Raw genomic sequence first — 24,414 nt, forward strand, 5'->3', positions numbered from 1 at the left:
TTCCCAAATAAATGTTTTTAATTTTCCCTGGCGCAGGTGTGATCCCAGGGGGGTATAGCTCAGTGGCAGAGCATTTGACTGCAGATCAAGAGGTCCCTGGTTCAACTCCAGGTGCCCCCTCCCTTTTCCTCTTCCTTTTGCCAAAAAATTCCCCGCAGGAAGACCCCACGGAGAGCCCGGAGCTCGTGCTGTGCGTGGGGTGCTGGTTCTGAGCTGCGGCACCCAGGGAACAGAGGCTCTGCTGGGAAACTTCTGGCGCTGTGCTCTGCCCGCGTGCGCTCTTCTCCGTCCTCAATCCTCGCTAATCATCAGCGGAATTTCTCATTTTTACCATCATTTATCACATGTAACCCTCTGCACCTTTACCAGGCACTCCCTGGGCTGCACAGGGAGCTGTGGAGGAAAGGAATCCAACCCCTGGATAACGAAACTTCCGTTCCCAATAAATATTTTTAATTTTTCCCTGGTGCAGGTGTTATCCCAGGGGGGTATAGCTCAGTGGTAGAGCATTTGACTGCAGATCAAGAGGTCCCTGGTTCAACTCCAGGTGCCCCCTCTCTCTTTTTTTTCTCCTCTTCCCTCTGCCCAGATCCTTCAGGAGAAGGTGGGAAGCTGCTGTGGGATGTGGGAGGTTGTCCTGGGCAGGGAATGCGGGGCAGGAGCACCAAAACCATAGAAAAGCTCAGGGTTTTGCACTGGGTAGGAACCACTTGCTGTCTGCCTGCACCTTTCTCTGGTTTTGAATTCTCTGGTTTTTAACTCTCTGGTTTGAATTTAATTTTTCTCCGCAGCCGCCATTGACCCGAATTTCTCATCATCCCCACCATTTCTCAGGATTTATCACATTTAACTCCCTGCACAGCCTGTGGCGGGCACAGGGACCTGTCCGGTGAAGGGATCCAACCCACAGAGAGAAAAGGCTGAGGCTCTAAAAATGATTTTAAACAGCCCAGGGGGGTATAGCTCAGTGGTAGAGCATTTGACTGCAGATCAAGAGGTCCCTGGTTCAACTCCAGGTGCCCCCTTTCTCCTCCTTTTTTCCGGGAAAAAAATGAGGAGGATTCCTCCTTTTTCTTCCCCAGGCTGTCTGTGCCTGCCCAGCAGCACGGCTGGGAACTCCGGGATTAAAGACTGAGCTCTCAGCTGCACAAATCCTGCAGGAACGAAAACTCTGGGCCAGTGACAAGGGCCAGGCACAACATTTGTGTCCGTGCAGGTTTGGCTGGGACATTTACCTGCAGTGGGAAGAAAACCTGAGCTGGTTTTTAAGCATTTTATTGCTCTTTTAAATATATTTTTAATTTTTTTTTCAGGGATTTTGTTGCTCTTTTTAAATTTTTTTTTCTCAGGGATTTTGTTGCTCTTTTTTATATATATTTTAAAATTATTTCAGGGATTTGATTGCTCTTTTTCAGAGCAGTGGGACAGGGGGTATAGCTCAGTGGCAGAGCATTTGACTGCAGATCAAGAGGTCCCTGGTTCAACTCCAGGTGCCCCCTTGTCTTTTCCCTCCTCTCACCCTCCTTTTGCCCAAATCTTTCACAGAAATAACATGGAGAGCTCCTGGAGGATCTGCCACCTGGTTCTGAGCCCCGGAATCCAAGGAATGAGGCCCCGAGGGTTGGGCAAGTGCCGGGGTTCTGCTCTGTGGGACAACCCCTCGCTGTCTGCTGTGTGAGCTTTTCTCTGGTTTAAATTCACCGCCAGAATTTCTCATTTTCACCATCGTTTATCCCCTTTAACTCCCTGCACCTGGGGCAGGTACATTAAGGTGCTCAGGGAGCTGTGGAGGAAAGGGATCCAATCCTTGGACAACAAAACTTTTTTCCTTTCCCAATAAATATTTTTAAATGTCCCTGGAGGAGATGTGATCCCAGGGGGGTATAGCTCAGTGGCAGAGCATTTGACTGCAGATCAAGAGGTCCCTGGTTCAACTCCAGGTGCCCCCTCTCTCTCTTTTTTTTTCTCTTTTGCTGCTTTTTCACCCTTTTTTCCTCCACAAACTCCTCACACACAGACCACGCAGAGCCTTTCTTACCCATCTGAGGTCTCAGAAATCACTTGGTGATGTTTTGCCAAGCCTGAATTCCCACTTTGAGATGTTCCCCTCTGCTCTCCCGAGTCCTGCACGGCCACACAAACTCAACGGCTGCCCGCTCCAGTTTTTCCTGTTGGAGTAATTACCTTTAATTGAAACAGTGAATTATGAGTATTAAGCATTTCTAGAAGTCCTGAGCTGTTTCCTCCAGGCCCTGATGTCCAAACCATCAGGTTGGGTGACTGCGGTGACACCAGGTCACGGTCTGGGCAGCCCCGGGGCTCGAACTCGGGACCCCCGGCCCCGCGGGCGGCGGCGCTGCCCCTGAGCCACGCCCCGGGCGCGGGCTGGGGGGGGGGGCGCGGGGGGCGCCGCGGGCGGGTGGCGCGGGGGCAGCGCCGCGGGCCGGGGAGCCGGAGGTCACGAGTTCGAGACCCGGCCCGGCCACACCGGGAAACCGCCGGTGTTATCCCGGGAGATCATGAGGTCCAAACTGGGAGATCAGTGGAGTTATCCCGGGAGATCCCTGGTGTTATCTCGGGAGATCACTGGAGTTATCCCGGGAGACCACCGGGTGTATCCCGAGAGGTTCCCCAGCTCTGTCCCGGGAAATCTCCGGCTCTGACCCGCCCCGGGCACAGTTCTACCCCCGCACACCCTCTGATGTCCCCGGTTCTGACCCGCCCCGGGGCAGCCCCGGAGGTGACAGAACCGCCCGGGTTCGGCCCGGGCCAGGCTGTGCGACACTTTGGGATCAAAGCTCCGAGCCCGGGGGGCTGCCCGCCCCCTCCGCGCGTTCCTGTGGCGAGTGCAGCCGGACAGACTCGTCCCGTGGCTTTGGGTGCTTTGGGAATTACTCACATCATCATTTCCAGGCGTTTCTCTGGCATTGCCGCCCTCAGGCTCATTTAAAACACGCTCAGATCTTGTCTCAATTGGCGGGAAGTGCCCGAGGCCGGGCTGGACGGGGCCTGGAGCAGCCTGGGCTAGCGGGAGGTGTCCCTGGCCAGGGCGGGGGTGGGAATGGATGAGCTTTGAGGTCCCTTCCCACCCAAACCACTCCGGATTCTACGAAGGGAATAAAACCCCTCCCCGCCGGCTCTTTCTCTCCCTCCTCCTCCTCCCGCACGGCCCATACTGCGCGCCGCCATCTTCCCGCCGCCTAGGCGGAAGTGACGCACAGAGAGGAGGAAGTCGCGCGGGAACACAAGCGGCGGAGCGCGGTGATGACGTATTTCCGTTACCGGTAGCGGCGGGGGACGCGCTCAGCCGGCAGCCGCGATGGGGGGGGGAGACCTGGTGAGGGGAACCGGGGGCGAGTGAGGGCACCGGAGGAGCTGAAAGGGGCCGGGGGAGCGTGAGGGGGGCCGGGGGAGCTGGGGGGAAGCCGGAGGGGAATGAGGGGCCGGGAGAGCTGAGGGGAAGCGGGGGCTGAGGGCGGACTCAGCGGGACCGGGGGGGGATCGGAGGCTTCGGGAGGTCTGGGGGTGATTGGAGGGGGCTGAGGGGAGGCTGGGAGGGGTCAGCGGGTGCTGAGGGGGCCGGGGCTGTGGGCGGGCTCGGGAGAGTCCGGGTCCCAGTCCCAGTGCCAATCCCGTGCCAGTCCTGGTGCCAATCCTGTGCCAGTCCCGGTTCCAGTCCTGTGCCAACCCCGCTCTCCGCAGAACCTCAAGAAGAGCTGGCACCCGCAGACGCTGCGCAATGTGGAGAAGGTGTGGAAGGCGGAGCAGAAGCACGAGGCCGAGAGGAAGAAGATCGAGGAGCTGCAGCGGGAGCTGCAGGAGGAGCGCGCCAGGGAGGAGATGCAGCGCTACGCCGAGGACATGGGCACCGTGCGGTGAGAGCGGGACACGGGGACACTGCGGGGACAGCACAGGGACATGGGCACCGTGCGGTGAGAGCGGGACACGGGGACACTGCGGGGACAGCACAGGGACATGGGCACCGTGCGGTGAGAGCGGGACACGGGGACACTGCGGGGACAGCACAGGGACATGGGCACCGTGCGGTGAGAGCGGGACACGGGGACACTGCGGGGACAGCACAGGGACATGGGCACCGTGCGGTGAGAGCGGGACACGGGGACACTGCGGGGACAGCACAGGGACATGGGCACCGTGCGGTGAGAGCGGGACACGGGGACACTGCGGGGACAGCACAGGGACATGGGCACCGTGCGGTGAGGGCGGGACACGGGGACACTGCGGGGACAGCACAGGGACATGGGCACCGTGCGGTGAGAGCGGGACACGGGGACACTGCGGGGACAGCACAGGGACATGGGCACCGTGCGGTGAGAGCGGGACACGGGGACACTGCGGGGACAGCACAGGGACATGGGCACCGTGCGGTGAGGGCGGGACACGGGGACACTGCGGGGACAGCACAGGGACATGGGCACCGTGCGGTGAGAGCGGGACACGGGGACACTGCGGGGACAGCACAGGGACATGGGCACCGTGCGGTGAGAGCGGGACACGGGGACACTGTGGGGATGGCATGGGGACAGCACAGAGAGCACAGGGGACAGCGCAGGGGACAGCAGCCCTGGCCCTGCTCTGGGGCTGGGTTAGAGCCCTGGGGACAATGGCTTTGCTGCTCATGGGATGGTTTGGGGTGGAAGGGACATCAAAGCCCGGGCAGTGCCACCCCTGCCATGGCAGGGACACCTCCCAGGGTGCTCCAAGCCCCATCCAGCCTGGCCTTGGGCACTTCCAGGGATGAGGAAGCCACAACTTCCCTGGGAGTTCCATTCCATGGCCTCCCCTCCTTCCCTGAGAGGAATTCCTTCCCAAAATCCCATCCAACCCTGCTCTCTGTCAATTCAAACCCATTCCCCGTGTGCTGTCCCTCCATCCCTCGTCCCAAGCCCCTCTCCAGCTCTCCTGGAGCCCCAATCAGGGACTGAAAGACCCCAGCCAGGTCACCCCAGAGCTTTCCCAGGCTGCACAATCCCAACCCTCCCAGCAGAGGAGGAAACCGATGGGGGCTGAGTTTTGTTTCCCTTGGAAAAGTTTCCCTCCATCCCTCTGATCCCATCCTTCGGGCCTGGCTCCAGCACCGACCCACCCCTGAGCCTTCAATAAAAATAAATTAGGATAAATAAAAAGGGATTTTTTTTTTTTTTTTCTTTTTTTTTTGGCACAGGAAGCGTGAGGAGAAGCTGGAGTGGATGTACCAGGGCCCCGGGGGGATGGTGAACAGGGAGGAGTACCTGATGGGGCGCCCCGTGGACAAGTTCATCCTGGACAAGGTTGGCGACAGGGACGCCGGCGGCTCTGGGGACACGGGGCTGCTGCCAGGCTCCATCTTCGCCAGGGCTGGGGCCAGCTCCGTGCTGGACATGGCCACCAAGATCCGCGAGGACCCGCTCTTCATGATCAGGTGCGTGGCAAACGCGTCACTCCTCAGAGCAACTCGAATTTTTTGGGGAATTTTCCAAAGTTTCATCAGGGGGAAATCAATAAGAGGAGCTTGGTGGAGGTCAAGGCAGCCCGGGTAACCGTGGCAATTCTTCTTGGATACTACTTCTGCTGCATCGGTCAAATGTGTGTTTATAAAGGTTGTAGGTGTTCAGACGTTTCCTTGAACTTGTTTGCGTGTTCTGGGAGTTCCTTAGGTTGGTTTGACCCCTGAGCTGTTTGGTTTAGAGTACGTGCAGTAATTGTGGCTCAGAGAAATCAGAGAGAATCGCAGAGTTACAGAATCACACAGGATCATAGAGAGTGACGGAAACACCCAGAGTCACAGAATCACTGAGTTAGAGAATCACACGGGGTCACACAGAATCTCACGGAATTATAGAATCCCACGGAATCACACGGAATTACAGAGAATTACAGAATTACACAGAGTTACAGAATGACAGAGAGTTACACAGAATTGCAGAGAATCACAATCACAGAATCACACAGAATTACAGAATCACACAGAATGACAGAATTACACAGAATCACGCAGAATTACAGAGAATTATAGAATTACAGAATCTCACAGAATCACACAGAGTTACAGAATTACAGAGAATCACACAGAATTACAGAATCACAAAGGATCCAGCAGAATCACACAGGATCACACACGATCACACGACATTTCTGTTTATTTTTTGTCCTGCTTTCTGTGTTTTCAGAGCTTGCATTGCCGGATCCTCTCTGTGAAAATGTGATTAGAAAACCTGATTTTTTTTTTTCCCTGCTTTAGGAAGAGGGAGGAGGAAAAGAAAAGAGAAGTTTTGAACAATCCGGTGAAAATGAAGAAGATCAAAGCTTTGGTAGGTGTGAGCCAGGGGAGGAGCAAAAATCAGAGTTTTTCTTGTTCAGGACGAGGAGCTGGGCTCTGTTTGCTCCTTAAACTCCTCGATTTTGAGAGAAAATCTAATTCAACAAGATTTTTTGGCTTTAAATCTTGAAATTAATCAAGTTCTCTACATTTTTATCAAGAGATTTCTCAGAGACATTTTTTTTACACCTCTAAATAAGAAAAATTCTGCAAATACCTTTCAATTAAAAATGTCTCTTTTATTAACATCTCCACGTTTTTCTTTCTTTTGTATTTTATTTACATTTATTCTGTTGGAATTTGTTTTTTTTTTTTGGCTTGGGTATTTTGTGCCAGGAGCTTTCCCATGGGGAATTCTGGTTTGTTTTGTTTTTTTTTTTTTTCCCTGTGATTCTGAGGGAATTTTCTGCCTTTTCCAGCTGCAGAACAGTTTGGATAAGAAGGAGAGGAAGAAGAAGAAGGAGAAGAAGAAGAAGCACAAGAAGCACCGGCGGCGCAGCTCCAGCAGCCACAGCTCCAGCTCTGAGGAGGACAGGGGCAGGAACAAGTGAGTTTTCCTTTTTTATTTTTTATTCCTGATTTTTTTTTTCAGCTGCTCTCCCTGAGTTTTGTCTCCCTAATTAATGCTTTTAATTAAATTGGGTTAAATGTTGTTTTGCTCCGTTGGTTTTGGGTGGCTAATGTATGAAATGTATAAATTATAAACGGATAAAAAGAGTTTAATGGTAAAAATGGATTTATTCTCGCAGTTCATCTGCTTCAGAAGGATTTTATTTTCCTTTTAGGTCTCAGAAAAGAGCGGACAGTTCCTCCTGGAAGGCCGCTTCTTCCAAAATCCCGGGATATGGCTTGCAGGTACACCCTGAGAGAGGGAAAACCAGGAGTTTTGGGAACAGCTGCAGCAGGGTTATGAGTGGGACATGATTTAGTAAATTTTAGATTCAATGTGGAGCCAGCTAAACTTTAAAATTCAAATTATTCAGGGTTCAGGCAGACTTTTGCCCAGAATTTGGGATAAGGTTTGTTCAGATTATCCATGGAATGATGGAATGGGTGGGAGGGGACAGCAAAGCCACCCGGTGCCATCCCTGCCAGCTCCCACTGCCCCAGGCTGCTCCAGCCTGGCCTGGGACACTTCAGGGATCCAGGAGCAGCCACGGCTTCTCTGGGAATTCCACCCCAGGCAGGAATTCCCTCCCTCAGCTGTGCCAGATCTCATCCCCTGTGCCCTGTGAGGGCTGCTCCCATCCCATCCCATCCCATGGATCCCATCCCATCCCATCCAACCTACCACATCCACCCCACTCCATCCCATCCAGCCCAGCCCGTCCCACCCAATCCATCCCATCCCATCCCAACCCATCCCATTCATCCCACCCCACCCCACCCCATCCACTCCACTCCATCCCATCCCATCCCATCCCATCCCATCCCATCCCATCCCATCCCATCCCATCCCATCCCATCCCATCCCATCCCATCCCATCCCATCCCATCCCATCCCATCCCATCCCATCCCATCCCATCCCATCCCATCCCATCCCATGGATCCCCCCCCATCCCATCCCACCCCATCCCAGTGTTCCCAGTGTTCCCAGCAGAGCTCTATGTGTTCCAGGTGAGGGATCCTGAGCAGGTCCAGCCCTCCCGGAGCCCCCCCAGAGCCCGGGAGCGCTCCCGGAGCTCGTCCCGCTCCCCACAGAGACATTCCAGCAGGAGGAACCCCGAGAGAGCCGCAGGATCTCCCTCCAGGCACAGCAGACTGTGAGTGGGAATTCCCTGCAATCCCGTCCCTGCGATCCCAGCTGCCGCATCTCTGCCCTGGCGGTGTCCAGGGGCTCCCAGGAGGGGACAGTCCCCGTTGTTTCCGGGGTCGCCCTCTGCACTCACACCCTTGGGGCGGGGGGTTGCTGGGGCTCCCAGTCCTCTGCAAGCTCATCGTGCAGAGATGTTAAACGATTTAATACAGAGAAAACCAGGAAACCAGGTGTTTGTTCATTGCTGGTGGAACTGATCACTCAGAGCAGTTAAATTATCTTTATTTAATACAGATAAAGTGATAAAAACCATTTTTTGTTGGTTGCTGAGGGAATCCCAGTCCTCTTCAAGCTCATCATTCAGGGCTGTTAAATCATCTTTATTTAATACAGAAAAAATAGAAAAAACCCCAGATATTTGTTGATTGCTGATGGAATCCCAGATCTCTTAAAGCTGATCATTCAGGGCTGTAAAAGTATCTTTATTTAATTCAGATAAAGTTATAAAAACCATTTTTTGTTGGTTGCTGAGGGAATCCCAGTCCTCTTCAAACTGATCACTCAGAGCTGTTAAATCATCTTCATTTAATACAGAAAAAATAGAAAAAACCCAGATATTTGTTGATTGCTGATGGAATTCCAATTCTCTTTGAGCTGATCACTCAGAGCTGTTAAAGTTCCCTTTATTTAATACAGATAAAGTGATAAAAACCATTTTTTGTTGGTTGCTGAGGGAATCCCAGTCCTCTTCAAACTGATCACTCAGAGCTGTTAAGTCATCTTCATTTAATACAGAAAAAATAGAAAAAACCCAGATATTTGTTGATTGCTGATGGAATCCCAGATCTCTTAAAGCTGATCACTCAGAGCTGTTAAAGTTCCCTTTGTTTAATACAGATAAAGTGATAAAGGCGGGTGATTTGTTGCTTGCTGATGAAATAATGAAAGAGTAAATTCAGAGCGGGATTTGTTTCTAGGGTGGCCAGGTACCAGCCCTGTGGCTGTGGGGGACACCTGGACCTCAGGACGTGGCAAATGCCCCAGGGGGTGTTCAAAAATGGGATCTTTGGGTGGATTTGGGGGCGGGCGAGGGGATTTTGGGGTTGATCAGGGGATTTTGGGGCCGACGAGGGGATTTTGGGGCCGATGAGGGGATTTTGGGGCCAATGAGGGGATTTTGGGGTTGATCAGGGGATTTTGGGGCCGACGAGGGGATTTTGGGGCCGACGAGGGGGTTTTGGGGCTGATGGATGTTGGGATTTTGGGGTTTGCAGGCACAGCAGCCGGGAGGAGAAGGGCAGAGCCAGGAGCCCTTCCCCCAAAAAGAGCTTCAGGCGCCAGCACACGTCGGGCTACACCAGGTCAGTGGGGCCCTGTCCTTGTCCCTGTCCTGTCCCAGTCCTGGGGGGGCACCTGAGAACCAAATTTTCCTCTGGTGACTGGAGTGGGACAGGTGAAATAGCCAAAAAAACCCCACCTGGGCTCACCTGGTGCTGCTGGGCTTGGCTGCTGGCTGGGACCTCCCCAGCCCCTGGTGCTGCTTGTGCCGCAGGGCAGCAGGAGGGGGAATTCTTTGTCCCAGGGGTGGTAATCCTGTTCTGTCAGGCCAAAACCAGGATCCTGACAGCGTCACCTTGGAGATCAAGTTAAACCAATTCGGGGATCAGTGAGCAGAAGGGAGCAAAGAGCCTCCTGCTGCCATGTGGGGAGGTGGGATGTTTAAAAGTGTCCTCACGGGCTTTGCTGCTTGGCTGCCAGGGACAAAAATCCCCCTCATTTTGGGAGGGTTGTGAACCGTTTTTGGTTGATCTGAACGATTCCAGCATCCCAGAGAGGGGTCAGGCTTCACAGGGAAATGTCAGCAGAGGTGTTTTCCACCCCTCCAGGAAGATCTCTGCCGAGGAACTGGAGAGGAAACGGCAGGAAATGATGGAGAACGCCAAGTGGAGGGAGGAGGAGAGAGCCAACAACCTCCGGAGGCAGCGCAGGGAGGAGGAGCTGGAGCGGGAGCTGGAGAAACTCGACACCAGGGACGGGAAATTCTTCCAGTGAGTCTTTTACCGCCTCCTCCTCCCGGGGGAATCCAGACTCCGAGGAGAGATTTAGCTCTAAAACAACTTCAGGTTAACCTGAACCGAACGGGGCCCAAACTTAGTAAAAGTTAGCCTTGACAGAATACTAAAATAAATTAATAAAATAAAATAAAATAAAAATAATAACAATAATAATAATAATAATAATAGTAATAATAATAATAATAATAATAATGTCATATTATAATAGTAATAAAACTTAGCATTATCACAATACTAAAATAAATAAATATACATTAATAATAATAATACTTAATGCTTATAAACAATATATATACACTTATAACCATGCTTATAAAATAATAATAATGAACAATAATAATAAAGCGTTTTATTAACAGAATACTAAAATAAATAGTAATAATAATAAATACTTAATAATAACAATACCTATAATAATAAACAATAATAATAAAACGTTTATTAACAGAATACTAAAATAAATAAATAAATATAATAACAACAATGATAAATAATACTTAATAATAACAATACTCATAAAATAGTAAACAATAATAATAAAACTTAACATTGACAGAATAATAAAATAAATAAAAATAATAACATTAATAATGATAAATAATAATAAAATACTTATAAAATAATAAACAATAATAAAACTTAGCATTGAAAGAATACTTAAATAAATAAATAATATTAACAATAATAGTAATAAATAATAACAATACTTATAATAATAAATAATGATAATAAAACGTAGCATTAACAGGACACTAAAACAATAAAATATCACTTAACTCAGACCTAAATATAGCCAAGCTTAACTGTGCTTAATTCTGTCAACACTTAATTTGTGTCAAATGAAAATAAAACCTTGAGTGTAACTCAGAATAATTGACAAAGGCAAAAGTCCTGAAGCAGAGAAGGATTTGTCAAAGCTCGGTGTCTGGGGTGGGTCAGATCGTGGGATTGCACCTCTGCCCTGGGTTTTCCACAGCTGGTGACATCTGCTGCTCCCAAATTTCCCCCTCAACCCAAAGCCTGGTTTTTGCTGGTTGGGAGTCAGGCCCAAGCTGGGCATTGCTGATGTTTTGCCACCCTGGGGGTGTTTTATGTGCAGGTATTCTCTCAAATCTCTCAGTATTCGGGGAGCTTGGTGCAGTTTGAGGCCTGCAGTTCCCCCCGTGGGATTGGAATCTGTGTTTGGCAATAAAACCTCTGAGCACAGGTGCTCATTGAGTCCCTTGTGCTCGTGGCAGCGAAGCCCAGAGCTGGGATCACAAAATCACACAATCCTGGAGTGGTTTGGGTGGGAAAGGACCTTAAATCCCATCCAGCGTCACCCCTGCCATGGCAGGGCCACCTTCCACGCTTCCAGGGATCCAGGGGCAGCCACAGCTTCTCTGGGAATTCTCTGGGAATTCCATCCCAAAATCCAGTCCCTAACCCTGAGCTGCTCTCCTTCAGCCCCAGAGGGTTGTTTTGATTTTTGCAGTTTTTTGATAATTTACATTTTTATTGGAGGTTTGGTTTTTTTTACATATACAAAGACTGATGTTTAGGAAATAATACTTTTTTTTGGGGGGGGGGAAAGGGGGGAAAGGTAAATTGAGAGATTGATTTTGGTTTGACCAGTGGGGTTGGAGAGGTGTCAACCTCATCCCCCAACCGCTGGGCAAAAGTTTAAACTTTATTTAAACCTTGAATTTAAAAATAAACTTGGTTTATTTTGTGTTGGTTTACAATTTGATGGGTAAGTGTAGGTTTTTAGTGGGTTTTGGTGACACCAGAGCTGTGATTTCTCCCTCTGCTCCCGTTCCCTCTTTTGTTTTACCATCTGACCGGTGACTGTAGGTTTTTAGTGGGTTTTGGTGACACCAGAGCTGTGATTTCTCCCTCTGCTCCCGTTCCCTCTTTTGTTTTACCATCTGACAGGTGACTGTAGGTTTTTCCTGGGCTTTGGTGACACCAGAGCTGTGATTTCTCTCTCTGCTCCCGTTCCCTCTTTTGTTTTACCATCTGACAGGTGACTGTAGGTTTTTCCTGGGCTTTGGTGACACCAGAGCTGTGATTTCTCTCTCTGCTCTCGTTCCCTCTTTTGTTTTACCATCTGACAGGTGACTGTAGGTTTTTCCTGGGCTTTGGTGACACCAGAGCTGTGATTTCTCTCTCTGCTCTCGTTCCCTGTTTTGTTTTACCATCTGACAGGTGACTGTAGGTTTTTCCTGGGCTTTGGTGACACCAGAGCTGTGATTTCTCTCTCTGCTCCCGTTCCCTCTTTTGTTTTACCATCTGACAGGTGACTGTAGGTTTTTCCTGGGCTTTGGTGACACCAGAGCTGTGATTTCTCTCTCTGCTCCCGTTCCCTCTTTTGTTTTACCATCTGACAGGTGACTGTAGGTTTTTAGTGGGTTTTGGTGACACCAGAGCTGTGATTTCTCTCTCTGCTCCCGTTCCCTCTTTTGTTTTACCATCTGACAGGTGACTGTAGGTTTTTCCTGGGCTTTGGTGACACCAGAGCTGTGATTTCTCTCTCTGCTCCCGTCCCTGCAGGCGTTTGAAGCTGGAAAGTGCCTCCACCTCGAGCCTGGAGGATCGGGTCAAACGCAACATCCACTCCCTGCAGAGGACTCCTGCTGCCTTGGAAAAGAACTTTATGCAGAGGTGAAAGCCCTGTCGTGCCCCTGGGCAGGAGCTCAGTGGTGGTTGTTCCCCAGAGGTGAGAGCTCTGCAGGAACAATTCCGGATCCCGGAGCTGAGCCCTCGGCGGCGTTCAGGACTTGGGGCTCTGGGTTTGGGGCCTCCTGAGGCTCTTTTTGTTCCGTTTCTAACGTGATCCCAGAGCTCCTCCTGCTCTCCCCGCCCTGACTGGTGTCACTTTTGTACATTGTTACCAAACTGTGCCACAGCTGGAGGTTTATTTTTGTTAATCCTGAAAATCCGGAGCAGAGCCCATCCGCGCCTGAGGTGATTCCGTGGGATTTGGCAGAACCCCTGTTCCACACCGTTTGCATCCACACCTCCCACTGTGCTCCTTGGTGGCTCGCAGGTTTATTTCATCGCTCCTTGACCCAAAAGAAGCAGTTTCTGAGGGGGGAGGGGGAAAAAGGGGGAACGAGCAAGGGCGTAGCTGCCACAGCAAATACTTCTCTGGGATTTTGTAATGTAAGTAATGTGTATATGTACAGCAGTTGTAGATTTATTTTGCCTTTTTAATTAAGAAACTTCACTGGCGTTTGTTAAATGTCCTTTGTGGCTCCGGGAGGGAGGGGCAAGGGGTGAATTGGCTGTGGGCGGGAAGGGTTGGCGAGGCTTCGGGAGGCTGCAGCAGCCGCTTCTCGGGCGTGTCCAGCCCGCAGGACGCGTCCCGGGCCCGGAGTGTCCCCGTTGTCCCGCCGAGGGTCCCGGCGGGGTCCCCGCGCGGCCGCGGGCCCTTTAAACGGCGGCGCGTGACGTGTGTAACAGCCCATTCATAATTCCAGCCGCCTCGCCGCTGATTGGTCCGTTCCCTAGGGGGCGTGGCCCTGCGCGGCGCGTCACGCCGGCTGGGCGAGTCTATCTCTGGGAAGAGGAGGGGGGAACGAGGCTTTTTTTCCCTCTGGCTCTTTCTCTCCCCGTTATCCCTCTCCGTTGTTCCCTCCCACAGCCCGATGCGTGCCGCGGCTCTCTCCGCTCCTGCCGCAGCGCGGACCGGAGTTTTCCTCCGCCATTACCCGCGGCTTCCCCCCGCTCGGGCGGGACGTGGCGCCTCCCGCTGGCCACCCCCTCAGCCCGCCGCCATCTTGGCGCCTCCTGGGCGCGGGGCCGGAGCGGGCTCGGCCGGCCGCGGCGGAGCGAACCACCGCGGGGGCGGGCGGGGGGGGGGGGCGGGGACCGAACCACCGCGGCGGCGGAGGGGGGGGGGGCGGAGCAGCGTCGGCGAGAGGGAAGCGTAACGGGCCGGGCCTGGCGGGGCCGGGCGGTACCACTGCGGGAGGAGGGGGGGAGCCAGCCGGGCCGGGCGGAACCATGCGGAGGCGCTGGTAGGGGGGCGCGGGGAGGGGGTCGCTCGGGTCCGCCATGGCCGCGAACTGCGCGGGGGCCGCGGGGACGGCGGCGGGAGCCGTGGCCGCCGTGGGCTCGGCCCTGAGCGCCAGCAAGACCAAGACCAAGAAGAAACATTTCGTGTGCCAGAAGGTGAAGCTGTTCCGGGCCTCGGAGCCGCTGCTCAGCGTCCTGATGTGGGGGGCGAACCACACGGTGAGAGCGGGCGGCGCGGCCCCCACACCCCGCCCGAACCCGCGTCCCTCAGAGCCGGGAGCGGCCCCTCACGGCCCCCGGGAGCGGGATCTGGTCCCCTCAGAGCCCCCGGGAGCGGGACCTGGTCCCCTCAGAGCCCCCTGTGCCCCTCACGGCCCCCGGGAGCGGGACCTGGTCCCCTCAGAGCCCCCGGGAGCGGGACCTGGTCCCCTCAGAGCCCCCTGTGCCCCTCAGAGCCCCGGGAACGGGACCTGGTCCCCTCAGAGCCCCCTGTGCCCCTCAGAGCCCCCGGGAGCGGGACCTGGTCCCCTCAGAGCCCCCGGGAACGGGACCTGGTCCCCTCAGAGCCCCCTGTGCCCCTCAGCAATGCCCGACCCCCTCAGATCCGACCCTTCCCCGCTCCTCCTCAGGATGGGCCCTTATTTCTCCCCCCGGCACCCTCATCCCCGCTGGATGCCAGCCTTCCCTCCTCCTCCATCCCTCCCCTGAGGCAGCCCCTCCCTGGGCTCTGTGTCCCCGGGCTCAGTTCGGGGTGTCCCCGGGCTCAGTTTGGAGTGTCCCTGTGTCCCCGGGCAGTTTGGGGTGTCCCTGTGTCCCCGGGCAGTTCGGGGTGTCCCTGTGTCCCCACACTGCCACCCCCGACACCTTTTCCAGCCCCCGGGACCGATGCCTTCCCGGGCGATGTTGCTGTGGAACAATTCCCCCTCTGGCATCGTGGGGGCCCTGAGGACCCCAGTTTGGCCCCCACAGCCCTGTTCCCTGTGCCATCCCTCGGGTCTCCACCCGGGACTGTCGCAGGCAGGGATTCCCCGGTGTCACAGCCCGGAGGGGACAATGCGTCTCCCACTCCATCCCCCCAGAAATGCAAGGTTTTGTCCCCTCTGATTGCAGGGCTCGGGCCATGCGTGTCCTCTTGGTCTCAGTTCCTCTGGGCACAGGTTGTGAGAGTCCCTTGGGAATGTCTGTGATGGCTCAGCTCTGTTCCACCTCCTTTGGTAATTCCCGAGACCATCCCTGTGTTTTCTCTGGAAACTTCTCCCCGGTTTCTGACGGCAGGCACGAGCGTTGAGCCTTGGATGATGTGGCTGCTGTTCTTGGTGGCCAAAGAAGCCTTGTCCTTTCCTCAATTAATCCACTTTTAGGGCTCAGACACACCTGTTTCTCCGGTGGATTAGCGGATGTTTCCTAGAGAGTGAAAGGGATTTGGGCTCTTTTGTTGTTTTTGGGTTTTTTTTTTTTTTCCAAAACAAATAACACACCAAGAATTCACAAAAAAAAAAAATCCTCCTTGCATTCCTGGCCTGCCTGGCTGGAGTGAAAGCTCCCAAATGTGGCTCAGCCCCGTGCTGCCTTTGAGGCAGAGGATGTTCCAAGTGCTCCCAGCCTTGCCCAGGAAGCAGGATAATGAGTTTAATCAGCCTTTGATCAGCGGTGCCATCAGCAGCCCTGAAGAAATGGAAATGATGGGATTTTTCATTCGTGGCCTCGTAGGGACTGTTGTTGCATTTCTGGTTTGGTTTTTTTTTTTTGGTGTGTTTTCCTTTGTTGTCGCTGTGTGGGCAGCAGGAGCCTGGCAGGAATTTGAGGCTCAGGCCAGAATAACTTTGGGAACACTTGGCTCTGAGATATTCGGGCAAAGAGGGAGGAAGGCGAGCTGACACTGAGCTGCTAATGAGATTATATCGGAAGTGTATTAGGGAGAAATTGCTGCCAGGAAAGGAGCTGAGGGAAAAAAAAGGAGGTGAGAGAAGTTCAGCTGTGACCTCCTGACCTTTGGGAAGGCGTTCAGGATTTCCCAGTAAATCTCTCTGCCACCTCGGCGTGAGGGTTTGGTGGTTCCCTGGCAGCTGCTCCTGCTGGGCTGTGGCCGGGACGTGATCCTGGTGGGGATTGGAATGATGTGCCTCCAGCTGGTGGGTTTGGAGATCATTTTGGGAATACCTTTAGGCTTTGTGGAAATCTTTTGGGAGGTTGTTGAATATCTGGCTGTGTAAAGGGGAGGGTGAGAAATCATTTCGGGAATACCTTTAAGCTTTGAGGAAATCTTTTGGGGGGTCGTTGAACGTTTGGACAAGGTGGGGGGTGACAAATCATTTTGGGAATACCTTTAAGCTTTGAGGAAATCTTTTTGGGGGGGTTGTTGTATGTTTGGCTGCTTTGGACAAGGAGGGGTGAGAAATCATTTCAGGAATACCTTTAAGCTTTGTGGAAATCTTTTGTGGGGTTGTTGAATATTTGACTGTGAAAAGGAGGGGTGACAAATCATTTCGGAAACACCTTTAAGCTTTGAGGAAATCTTTTTGGGGGGTTGTTGTATGTTTGGCTGCTTTGGACAAGGAGGGGTGACAAATCATTTTGGAAACACCTTTAAGCTTTGTGGAAATGTTTTGGGGGGTTGTGGAATGTTTGGCCGAGGAGGCTCTGGGCTGTGTCCAGGGGGTTCTGCCCTGGGATCCTTGCGGAGGGAGGAGGAGAAGACAGCTCTGAGCACAAGCCCGGGGCTGTGCCAGGAGGATCCCATCAGAAACGCTCGGCTCCGGGGTGAACTTTTTCCCGGACAAATCAAACAAACATCCGTTTCACGCGCCGCAGAAATCCCCGTGGGCCGGTTCTCCCCTAAAGGGGCTGGTGAGCAGGGCCAGGGCTGGCTCTGGAGAGCAGCGGGAGCTGCTTTCTGGAACCCCCGTTTAGTGTTTCAACAAACAGGTCCCGGCGGTCCCCAGGCAGGCCCGGGATCGGGGTCGGGGTCGGGGTGGGGCCGCTGTGACTCAAACAATCTGAATTTTGGACCAGAAAACCACGGAGGGGAGGGGAGAGCTCGTGTCTGAGTGGAGCCGCCGAGGCTCAGGCTCGATTTGGGAGTTTTCTGCCAGCCCCCGATGGCTCCTGGGGAAGCTTCTCCTGCCGTCGTCATGGCACTGGGAGAGAGAGGAGCTGCGGCTCCCGGGGCTTGGGGCCCTGTGTGCTGCTCCAGGTGTGTGTCCTGGGCCCGGGCTGCGAAACCGGGATGGTTCTGGAAGGGAGAGCAGCCTCCTCCCAGGCAGGAGGGACGAGCACGGCGTGGTGTGATGCTCTGGGAACCATGGAAACAGTTGTAAGGTGCTGCTGACGGCAGGCTCTGGGATCCCGGGTTTGCAGATCCCACACCGGGGATCTCTGTAGGGCTGTGATGATGCTGCTGGGTTCCTCAGCTGGAAAACATTCCAGCAGCTCTGCCTGATGGCAAAGGAAAGGCACAACCGTGCCGTTTTTGTGGAGATCTGTTGGCTGGCGTGGATCTTGCCCGAGGCTGTAGGAGCTCCATGGAGGGCAGGGAGAGGGAACTCTGAGACACTTTGAGAACACGAGGTTTTATTGCAGGAGTGGTGGGTAAAAGGGTCGTCCTACAGCCACCAGCCTGGGCTGGAGGGAGCCCCAAAGAGAGGGAGAGTGAATGAGGGGTGAGAGAGCTCGGTCCTTTTTCCTTTATATCTCCGTTTGTGTTCAATATTCTGATTTACAGTGACCGACCCGAGATACAAAACCTCCAGGCTCTGCATGCAGCCCATGGGAACTGCTGTATTACCATATAATTCTGTGTTCTAAACTCTCAACTCTTCCTTATCTCCCTTTTCCCCCATACCTTGCGGGGCTACTCCCTCGAGCCCCTTTGTTTGCTGTCACTCAGCCCATAAAATCGTCATCCTGCCTGCCATGCCCACCTCTCTAAGCTCTCATTTCTATTTCCCTCACAGCTTTTCTATTTTCAGCATCTCTTGCCAGGAGATCTTATTTATAAGCTTTTCCTGCCTCACCTTTCCCAACGTCTCCCCCATTCTGCTGAGCTACTGAGACACCAGAAATTGTCTTTCCCAACACGAGGCAGCTCCAGGGGCTCCGGCTCCCAGGCCCTCAGGAGCTCGTTAGTATTCCAGGGAAACGCAGCTCCTTGGCCACGGCAGCATCTGGCCCAGATCAAACAGGCCAGGAATTGGTGCTGGCACGCTGGGAACTGCCTGGAGCTGTCCCTTCCCGGCTCTGAGTGACCTCTGGGGACAGCAGCATGTGCAGCCCCTGGAATGACCCAGGGCCTGGCCCCAGCCCGCTCAGCCCGGAGATCCTGTTCAAATCCGTGTTCCAGGAGCCCTTTTCTCTTCAAATCCTCCTTCCAGGAGCCCTTTTCTGTTCAAATCCACATTCCAGGTGCCCTTTCCTGTTCAAATCCACATTCCAGGAGCTCCTGTTCAAATCCTTATTCCTCCTCCTACAGGAGTCCTTTTTCCGTTCAAATCCCCATTCCAGGAGTCCTTTTCCTGTTCAAATCCATATTCCAGGAGCCCTTTTCTCATTCAAATCCCCATTCCAGGAGCCCATTTCCCGTTCAAATCCATATTCCAGGTGCCCTTTCCTCTTCAAATCCACATTCCAGGAGCTCCTGTTCAAATCCTTATTCCTCCTCCTACAGGAGCCCTTTTCCCGTTCAAATCCCCATTCCAGGAGTCCTTTTCCTGTTCAAATCCATATTCCAGGAGCCCTTTTCCTGTTCAAATCCCCATTCCAGGAGTCCTTTTCCTGTTCAAATCCATATTCCAGGAGCCCTTTTCCTGTTCAAATCCCCATTCCAGGAGTCCTTTTCCTGTTCAAATCCCCATTCCAGGAGCCCTTTTCCTGTTCAAATCCCCATTCCAGGAGCCCTTTTCTCATTCAAATCCCCATTCCAGGAGTCCTTTTCCTGTTCAAATCCATATTCCAGGAGCCCATTTCCCGTTCAAATCCCCATTCCAGGAGTCCTTTTCCCGTTCAAATCCCCATTCCAGGAGCCCATTTCCCATTTTTGGGATAAAAAATCAGGTTTTCCCGGGTGGTTCAGCAGGAGAACGGGGCTCACTTCCCTGCTCCTTTCCTCTGGCTGCCGTGGCCGTGGCTCAGCTGTTGAATATTCCCATTTCTCAGCTTTTTTTTTGGACCGAGTGAAGCCTCAGCTCTGCCCACCTGTGACAGGACTGGGGACAGAAAGATCCCCGAGTCCTTTCCAGCACCTTTCCAAGGACTTTTTTTTTTTCAGGAATAGATTGGTTTGCTTTTATTGGTTTGTTTGGTTTTTTTTTTTTTCCTTCTCAAAGCATCCTGGTGTCCCCAGAGGAATTATCGACTACAAGATTCGCTCTTCCCCGGCGTTCTTATCCTGGATACTGATTAATCATGCTCTAATTCATGGAAAACGGAGGTTTTTCCCCCCCTCAAACCATCACCCAGTCGCTGCTCTGAAGTTTTCGCTGCAGCTGTGGGTTTATCTCGGTGCTAAAGTGATTTCCCCGCGTGTCTTTTTACCTCCTTCCCCCGGAGCATTCATGAAGTTTAACTAATGCTCACCGAGATTGGGAAAGGCTTGCAAGGGAACAAAGTATCTTTTATTTTTTTTTCCCCCCCCCGAGCGAATTCTTGTAGCAAAGAATCCCCGGGAGAGTTGGGGGCTCGCAAAACTCCCATCAGCTGCGTCTTGTTAGTAAACAAATGCCGTTTCCTCATCAATTTCCTGGTGCTAATTGCCCCTCTGAGCTGACACGGAATATTGATGTGGGTTTTCGTTGGGGAGGGAGTTGGATTTGGTGGCGAAATCATCAGTTTTGGTGAAGAATTCCAGTGGCCAGGGAGTGAAAGTTGGACGGAGAGAGAGGGAGGAGGGATTGTGCAGCCCTGCAAAGCTGGGTTGTGCTGAGGGTGAAGGTTTTGGGCACTGGAGGAGGATTTTTTCCCTCCTGCTCTTGATCCTTGTTGGCATCCAGCTGCTTTTCCCTCTGGGATTGGGGAATTGGGGATTTTCCCTCTGTCCTTGTGGGGTGGCTCAGGACTCGTCCTGGGAATTGCTCCTTTCTTCTCAGGAGGTGGCAAAACCAGGGAAAAACGGGAATGGTGTCTGTCCCAGGCAGGGAAAAATGGGAATGGGGTCTGTCCCAGCTGGGGAAAAATGGGAATGGTGTCTGTCCTAGACAGGGAAAACGGGAATGGGTCTGTCCCAGAGAAGGTTTTGTCAGCGGTCTGTCTGCAATCCTGAGAGCCCCCGGGTGTGTCCCAGCCCTCTGCGGGGCTCTGGCGGTGCCACCCCCGCTGTCCCGGCCTGGGAGGGGCAGGAGCTCAGCCTCACCTCTGCCAACCCACAAAAAAACCCCAAAACCCCACTTTTGGATGGTGCTGTAATCCTGGGCCGGCCTCTCGCGGGGGTCTGTGCTGGGGAGGGGGAGAGCTCTGGGCAGGAGGGGACTGGGCACAAACGGGCTGGATTTTCCTGGGGATTCACAGCGGATCTGGGCTAAGAAGTGAAGTGGATTTGAGGGCAGATCGGGGCTAAAAGGGGAAGAGGATTTGAGGGCAGATCAGGGTTAAAAATCTGGAATCATTACAGGAACCCAGCGTCGCTCGGGGTGCGGATGCAGATCCCTGGGCTCCCAGCGAGCCTCTGGACCTGTGTGGCCGAGCTGTGGCCCCAGCCCGGGCTCACCGTGCTCACCCTGTGCCCTGCAGCGGCTCTGAGGGCCCAGGTGCGTGTGTGTGCTCGTGGGAAAGGTTGTAGGATGAAGATTTAAGTATAAAGGTTGAAATATAAAGATTTAAGTATCTGCTGCCCCCTCCAGAACCACACCCAGCATCTCCCTGGTACCCACATCCCCAGAGATCCTGCTCCAGGCAGACTCCCTCCTCTGTTTTTGGGGGACAAAACCTTGGGAATGTGCTCCCCGGGGAGCTGAGCAGTGCACCTTGCTGTGACCTTGCCTCGTGGAGCAGAAACCCCCCTGGCCGCGCTCACACACACACACACACACACACACACACACTCTCGCTCTCTCCGCTATATTTAATCTGCTCCACGCCTCTCCCCGGGGAGAAGGAGAGACAGCAAACACGTGCCAGGCATTTGTCACGTTGTTCCCTCCTGGAGGCTGCTCGGATTCCCCCCGGGGATGAGCCTGAGGACGGGATCCCTGTGCAGAGGGGAGAGGAGCTGCTGGCCAGGCTTTCCTCTGGGCAAGGACTCCTCTCTGGCTGGATAATCCTCGGGAAGGGGGCTGCCTGCTGAGGCTGGTGCTGTGAGAAGGGAGAGCTTGGGAGATCCCTTTCCCGAGGTGTGTGGGGGCTTTTTGTTCCTCTCCCGTGGGAAAGTGTCAGGCAGGGGTGTTGCTGTGGGAGCACACGGTGCTTAAAAGACAGAAAAAAAAAATAATTTAAAAAGCCCAACGTAGCAGCAGAATTCAACTAAACAAATCCATGTTTCCTTCCAGGCTGGTGCCAGGAGCAAAGGCCCAGGGAGCACTGCCCTGGGGAAGGGTCTAGAAATGACCAGTCCAGCCCTTCATCCCCTTCTGGGTGCCCAGCACAGCCCCATTCCTTCTCTGTGTGTCCTCCGGAGCCAGAATCCCAAATCCAGCCCTTCATCCCCATCCTGGTGCCCAGCACAGCCCCATTCCTTCTCTCTGTGTCCTCCAGAGCCAGAATCCCAAATCCAGCCCTTCATCCCCTTCTGGGTGCCCAGCACAGCCCCATTCCTTCTCTGTGTCTCCACCGAAATCAGAATCCCAAATCTGGCCCTTCACCCCCATCCTGGTGCCCAGCACAGCCCCCTTCCTTCTCTCTGTGTCCTCCAGAGCCAGAATCCCAAATCCGGCCCTTCATCCCCATCCTGGTGCCCAGCACAGCCCCATTCCTTCTCTCTGTGTCCTCCGGAGCCAGGATCCCAAATCCGGCCCTTCATCCCCATCCTGGTGCCCAGCACAGCCCCATTTCTTCTCTCCCTGTCTTCTCCAGAGCCAGAATCCCAAATCCAGCCCTTCATCCCCATCCTGGTGCCCAGCACAGCCCCATTCCTTCTCTCTGTGTCCTCCGGAGCCAGGATCCCAAATCCAGCCCTTCATCCCCATCCTGGTGCCCAGCACAGCCCCATTCCTTCTCTCTGTGTCCTCCGGAGCCAGGATCCCAAATCCGGCCCTTCATCCCCATCCTGGTGCCCAGCACAGCCCCATTCCTTCTCTCCCTGTCTCCTCCAGAGCCAGGATCCCAAATCCAGCCCTTCATCCCCATCCTGGTGCCCAGCACAGCCCCATTCCTTCTCTCTGTGTCCTCCAGAGCCAGGATCCCAAATCCAGCCCTTCATCCCCTTCTGGGTGCCCAGCACAGCCCCATTCCTTCTCTGTGTGTCCTCCGGAGCCAGAATCCCAAATCCAGCCCTTCATCCCCTTCTGGGTGCCCAGCACAGCCCCATTCCTTCTCTCCCTGTCTCCTCCAGAGCCAGGATCCCAAATCCGGCCCTTCATCCCCATCCTGGTGCCCAGCACAGCCCCCTCCGTCTCCTCCCGAGCATCCATCCAGCTCTGCTGGAAGGGGGGAGAGCCTTCCACGGCGGGGAGGATTTTTGGGGCTCTTTGATCTCGTGAGGAGCGGTGACACCTCCCAAACGAGCCGGATCTCTCCCGCTGCACCATTTCTGCCACTCAGGAGCCCGGCAACAGGTTCCCCCCCGCTCCCTTGGAGGTTTTGCGCCGCGGCAGAAACGAGGGCAGCCAGCCGGCGAGGCCTGGGAGCGTTCGTGTGTGAATCGCTGCCAGCAGCCTCCGAATCCCGCCCGCCGTTCCCTGGGAGCCGTCAGCACCCTTCCTCCGCTCGCCGGGGAGCTGAGAAAGGCTTCTTCGTGCCTTTCCCCACGCCGGGGAGAGGGCCGGGAGCTGTCGGGCTTTCCCCCCGTGGCAGACGGCGATACGGAGCGGCTGGAGGCAGCGGCGCCTCTGTCTCGCTGCGGGAGGAGTTGTTTTCTCCTCGGCCCCGAGGGGAAATCTCTTCGTGGGACTCCTGCAGTGGCTTCGAGCCGGGGGATCCCTTCCTCACCTGGAGGCTTGTTCTCTTTTCCCTCCCCTGTGGCTCGGGGCTTGGTGTGGGGCAGGGTTGAGCTGAGCCTCTCCCTGCCGTGGGGTGTGTGGGGGAATTCAATCCTCACGCCTCCAGCGGGTGCTTCCAAAGAGGGGAAGAGCTTCACTTCACCTTTTGACACGTTACAAAGTCTAGCTGGAAAGTTTTGTGGATTTCTCTCCGTAACTGGCTCGAAGCCAGCCCAGAAGTGCAGATTGGACCCTGGAAATGTTGCTCAAAGGCTGTTGTTTCACTCCTCGGGCCACAAAGCCCACCTGAGCTGTTATGTACAAAAGGAAAAGAACAAAAGAACTCCTCGCTTTTCCTTCTCGCTTTCTGAGGCGCTGCAGCAAGCAAGGAGTTTGTCTCTGCGCTGTGCTGGGCTTTGTTATTTTGCGTTTTGTATTGTTTTTCATCTTTATTAAAACCCTTTTGATTTTTCAAGGCGCTCGCGATCAGCCTCTCGCTCACTATCACAGCCACATTCTGCCAGGCTGGACCCTCAGATTTAATAATAAATAATTGTTTATTTACTCATTCATCTGTGCAGCCTTTTCCAAACATCCCAGAGGGTTTGTGGCACTGCTGGGATGCCTTGGGCTGGATACCTGGAGCAGAGGCTTGGCAGAGAATAAAACAGGATTTATTAAATGCCTTTAACAGGTACTTGGGCAGAACAGGAGCCTGGCAGAGGAGATGGAGACAGTCACGAGGGTTTTTTTTTTTGTTTTTGGCAGATATAAATTTGGTTTATTTGTGTATCAGGGCTTAATTGTCCAATTACAGCTCCAGGTTGTGAAAAGCGAGTTCCACTCTCTTAGGGAAATTTATAAGTTTAATCAAAATTAAAACTAGACAATTAGGAGACAGAAAGGCAGGAAGGTCCAGCTGGGGTGCCTCAGCAGAAAATGCACACTTCTCTTTTCAATTACTGTGTTTAGGAATTGCTGTGTCACATATTCAATAGATATTAAAACATTCTTTTCTGGTTCAAGTTTCCCCAGTCATCTTATCTGATAGATTTATTTGTGGGTGGCTCTGTCTGGTAACGTGGGTCTCATAAATCTTTTTCTTGAGGTTTTTGGTTATTTTGATTAAAAAAACCCCAGAAAGTTAGCAGGTTTTTTATGGAGGGTTACAAGGTGATGACTCTTCCCCCGTATTTTCTGGC

General features: G+C 53.5%; 3 protein-coding genes and 5 non-coding genes across 9 annotated transcripts in view; all 8 read left to right on the top strand.

The window, feature by feature from the left end:
• Positions 1-48: 48 nt before the first annotated feature.
• Positions 49-120, top strand: TRNAC-GCA (transfer RNA cysteine (anticodon GCA)). The gene has a single exon. It is a non-coding gene; the product is annotated as a tRNA-Cys (tRNA).
• A 364-nt stretch (positions 121-484) lies between these two features.
• Positions 485-556, top strand: TRNAC-GCA (transfer RNA cysteine (anticodon GCA)). The gene has a single exon. It is a non-coding gene; the product is annotated as a tRNA-Cys (tRNA).
• A 397-nt stretch (positions 557-953) lies between these two features.
• TRNAC-GCA (transfer RNA cysteine (anticodon GCA)) lies at positions 954-1,025 on the top strand. Its single transcript has one exon. It is a non-coding gene; the product is annotated as a tRNA-Cys (tRNA).
• Positions 1,026-1,427: 402 nt separating this feature from the next.
• TRNAC-GCA (transfer RNA cysteine (anticodon GCA)) lies at positions 1,428-1,499 on the top strand. The gene has a single exon. It is a non-coding gene; the product is annotated as a tRNA-Cys (tRNA).
• A 378-nt stretch (positions 1,500-1,877) lies between these two features.
• On the top strand, positions 1,878-1,949 carry TRNAC-GCA (transfer RNA cysteine (anticodon GCA)). Its single transcript has one exon. It is a non-coding gene; the product is annotated as a tRNA-Cys (tRNA).
• Positions 1,950-3,261: 1,312 nt separating this feature from the next.
• On the top strand, positions 3,262-13,359 carry CWC25 (CWC25 spliceosome associated protein homolog). Of its 2 annotated transcripts, XM_066205327.1 has the most exons (10): positions 3,262-3,337; positions 3,703-3,875; positions 5,186-5,422; positions 6,242-6,311; positions 6,739-6,866; positions 7,105-7,174; positions 7,938-8,083; positions 9,351-9,437; positions 9,963-10,124; positions 12,684-13,359. In XM_066205327.1, the coding sequence occupies exons 1-10, from the start codon at positions 3,320-3,322 to the stop codon at positions 12,796-12,798; spliced, it is 1,206 nt and encodes a 401-aa protein (XP_066061424.1). In that variant the 5' UTR covers positions 3,262-3,319; the 3' UTR covers positions 12,799-13,359. The 2 variants fall into 2 exon arrangements, with proteins under 2 accessions (XP_066061424.1, XP_066061425.1); XM_066205328.1 differs by lacking the exons at positions 3,262-3,337; positions 3,703-3,875 and adding an exon at positions 4,466-4,502.
• A 753-nt stretch (positions 13,360-14,112) lies between these two features.
• The window catches only part of PIP4K2B (phosphatidylinositol-5-phosphate 4-kinase type 2 beta), a 30,973-nt gene continuing 20,671 nt past the window's right edge, over positions 14,113-24,414 (top strand). Inside the window, 1 exon segment of the mRNA XM_066205346.1 lies at positions 14,113-14,369. Coding sequence (XP_066061443.1) covers positions 14,190-14,369 — 180 coding nt within the window. The 5' untranslated portion in view covers positions 14,113-14,189.
• On the top strand, positions 19,921-23,687 carry LOC136302025 (uncharacterized). Its single transcript, XM_066205325.1, has 3 exons — positions 19,921-19,925; positions 20,752-20,887; positions 21,626-23,687. Coding segments are annotated over exons 1-3 (1,287 nt in total). The 5' UTR covers positions 19,921-19,923; the 3' UTR covers positions 22,775-23,687.

The sequence above is a fragment of the Chamaea fasciata genome, unplaced genomic scaffold (genome assembly GCF_029207755.1).
Source record: "Chamaea fasciata isolate MVZ Bird 193981 ecotype frontalis unplaced genomic scaffold, bChaFas1.0.hap1 SCAF_27, whole genome shotgun sequence".
NCBI classification, from domain to species: Eukaryota; Metazoa; Chordata; class Aves; order Passeriformes; family Sylviidae; genus Chamaea; species Chamaea fasciata.